The sequence below is a fragment of the Colobus angolensis genome, unplaced genomic scaffold (genome assembly GCF_000951035.1).
Source record: "Colobus angolensis palliatus isolate OR3802 unplaced genomic scaffold, Cang.pa_1.0 Scaffold61, whole genome shotgun sequence".
NCBI lineage: Eukaryota > Metazoa > Chordata > Mammalia > Primates > Cercopithecidae > Colobus > Colobus angolensis.
Window position 1 is genome coordinate 6408795 of NW_012119710.1, and position 3095 is coordinate 6411889.

General features: G+C 43.3%; 1 protein-coding gene across 4 annotated transcripts in view; it reads left to right on the plus strand.

Moving 5' to 3' along the window:
• Window positions 1-3095, plus strand: part of SERPING1 (serpin peptidase inhibitor, clade G (C1 inhibitor), member 1) — a 20908-nt gene that overhangs the window by 15191 nt on the left and 2622 nt on the right. For all 4 annotated transcript variants that reach the window (XM_011963418.1, XM_011963416.1, XM_011963417.1 and 1 more), the window contains one exon: window positions 2249-2468. In XM_011963418.1, the coding sequence (XP_011818808.1) occupies window positions 2249-2468 (220 nt within the window). The remainder of the gene's footprint in view (window positions 1-2248; window positions 2469-3095) is intronic.

The window sequence follows — 3095 nt, forward strand, 5'->3', positions numbered from 1 at the left end:
GGGAGGCTGAGGCAGGAGAATGGCATAAACCTGGGAGGCGGAGCTTGCAGTGAGCTGAGATGCGGCCACTGCACTCCAGCCCGGGCGACAGAGCGAGACTGTCTCAAAAAAAAAAAAAAGGAATAGTGTTTTTTAATAAAAATACTAACTCTCATTTGTTCTTAAATTGCCATATTGAACAGATTAAACTCCTTTAAACCATTTGTTCTGTCTACAAACATAATTAATATTCCCATAAGCATTTTAAGCTCCCTTTAAAAATTTAATATGCCCGATTTTCTGTTTTCTTTTATTTATTTATGTAGTTTTACCAGACAGGGTCTTTTTCTATCACCCAGTCTGGAGTACAGTGACTGTACAATCATAGCTTATGTAACCCAGGCTCCTTGGGATGAAGCAGTCCTCCCACCTTAGCCTCTTAAGTAGCTGAGATTATAGGCATGAGCCACCTCACCGAGCTGATATCCTTTTTAAACACATCTAATACCTGATAGGTCATAATTACAACTCTGCTTGGCCATATCATCCTACCACCTAAAGCTCACTTGTAAACTGAAAATTAAATTTGAAGAGTGAATTAACTTCTAGCCAACTTTCCAATATCATTCTCACACTTAATGAAATTATCCTACAACTTTGCTTAAAAGCCTAAAACTAGCATGTCAGATTCTCTTAAAAATTACAATCACTATTTTAAATAACAAACATACAGGTTATCCTGAACTTAACACCTGGTTTTAACATGATGAAGTTGCTTTCTTTTGTCATTCCCATACTAAATTCTAAATCTTCCTGGCACTTAAGGATATTTACCCAAGGAAGGGGATGAGATTTACCAGCTCAGGTACACTGAGGTTACTGGCTTGAAAATTCAGGACCATGGCATGGTAAATTTTTGTTCAGAGATTCAAGGTTCATATATAGGACCTGAAGGGCACATGTTACTCAAATGAGTGTATCCAACTTGAGTCCTGTGTCAACAGGGACCCCATGTCCATCCTCTTCAGTCGAAATTGGCTTACAACCTGCTTTTTCTGGGCTATTCAGGTTCCAACAATTGATTGCTTTCAGTTAACTTCTTTATTGCCCAGTTGAATTCTGCATTCTTCTAGATTCTTTTTGTTCTTTCAGCCTCAATCATAATACCATTTAATGACAATCTCATATCCTATTAGACTAGGGTTTCTTAGCCTTGGCACTGTTGACATACTGGGTCAGATAATTCTTTGTCCTGTGCATTGTAGAATTTAGCATCATCCTTAGCTTCTACTCACTAGAAGCCAGTAGCACTGGGTGCACGTCCGCCCTGCCCACTGCCAGCTATGACAACCAAAATGTCTCCAGACATTACCAAATGTCCACTGAGATGCAAATGCACTCTGAGTTGACAGCCCCTGTATTAAACCCATGGGCCCTGTACTCTTACAACTTTTGTCTGGTCACCAGTTGAAAGTCCTTTTTTTTTTTTTTTGAGATGGAGTCTCACTCTGTCGCCAGGCTGGAGTGCAGTGGCGCGATCTCAGCTCACTGCAACCTCCACCTCCCAGGTTCAAGCGATTCTCCTGCCTCAACCTCCTGAGTAGCTGGGACTACAGGCATGCGCCACCACGCCCAGCTAATTTTTGTATTTTTAGTAGAAATGGGGTTTCATCATGGTGGCCAGGATGTTCTCGATCTCTTGACCTCATGATCCACCTGCCTTGGCCTCCCAAAGTGCTGGAATTACAGGCGTGAGCCACTGTGCATTGTTGAAAGTCCTTCTAATAGCAAAGTGGAAAGGTAGGCTAAGACCAGCCTGTGAACAATCTTGAATGCCATACTGATATTTGTACCTAATCTCATAGGCAGTGAAGAGCCGTCACTAGTTTTAAAGAGGCTGACCTGATAACTCTGGTGGTTCAATGTGCATGCAATATACTACATGCACAACACATTTGGAAGGAAGGGAACAGGGCTCAGAGAAATCAAATCACTTGCCCATATTACATAGCTCGTCAGTAGTAGAGTCAGGATATAATCAGAAACTCATGCTTCTTCCTCTACCTCTCCCCAGCACAGAGTTAGATCAGCACTGTTCACCCAGCTGATATCCCCATTTCGTGGTAAAGCCTGGAAGCCTAGGTCTCACTGCTGCTTGTTGAAATACAGACTGTGGCAGCAGACTGCAGGACAGCCTTGTGACACAGAGGGTAGGGCCAGGAGAGAGCTGCGGTAGGAAGACTGTTAAGGTGCATCTCTTATTTTCTAGGTGGGGCAGCTGCAGCTCTCCCATAATCTGAGTTTGGTGATCCTGGTACCCCAGAACCTGAAACATCATCTTGAAGACATAGAACAGGCTCTCAGCCCTTCTGTTTTCAAGGCCATCATGAAGAAGCTGGAGATGTCCAAGTTCCAGCCCACTCTCCTAGCACTGCCCCGCATCAAAGTGACAACCAGCCAGGATATGCTGTCAATCATGGAGAAATTGGGTAAGCTCTGGCAGCTTGGAGTTACTCCCAGGCCATCAGAGGAGAAAGGGGGATCCCTAAGATGTAGTTAGCATTCTCTAGAATATTTTTTACATCCATAATCTCAGTTTGTTCTGCAACCCTGCCAGTTACAAGGGTAGGTGCTATTATCCCATTGGATCATTGTGGAAATGAAGGCCCAGAAGTTTTATGTGACTTACCCAAAGATTCCATGATTTACCCTTGAGCTAGTCAGAGGCAAACCAGAACACTGATCCGGGTCTCCAGCTCTCCTGAGTTTTTTCTATGGTTCCTTGTGACACAGGCAGTGGAACAGTGGTACAGGTAATTCCCCAAGGTGAATTATGGATGCTTCTTCCCCAGACATGTTTCAAAACAGTCAACTACACCATGGAATATGCAAGAAGCTATCTGAAAATGCAGGTCTGGAGGCTTCTGAGTTTACAAGAGGCAACAGAGACTCCATTTTCTTTTTTTTTTTTTCTTTTTTTCTTTTTTCTTTTTCTTTTTTTTTTTTTATGAGACGGAGTCTCTCTCTGTCACCCAGGCTGGAGTGTAATGGCATGATCTTGGCTCCTTGCAACCTCCGCCTCTCAGGTTCAAGCGATTCTCCTGCCTTAGCCTCCC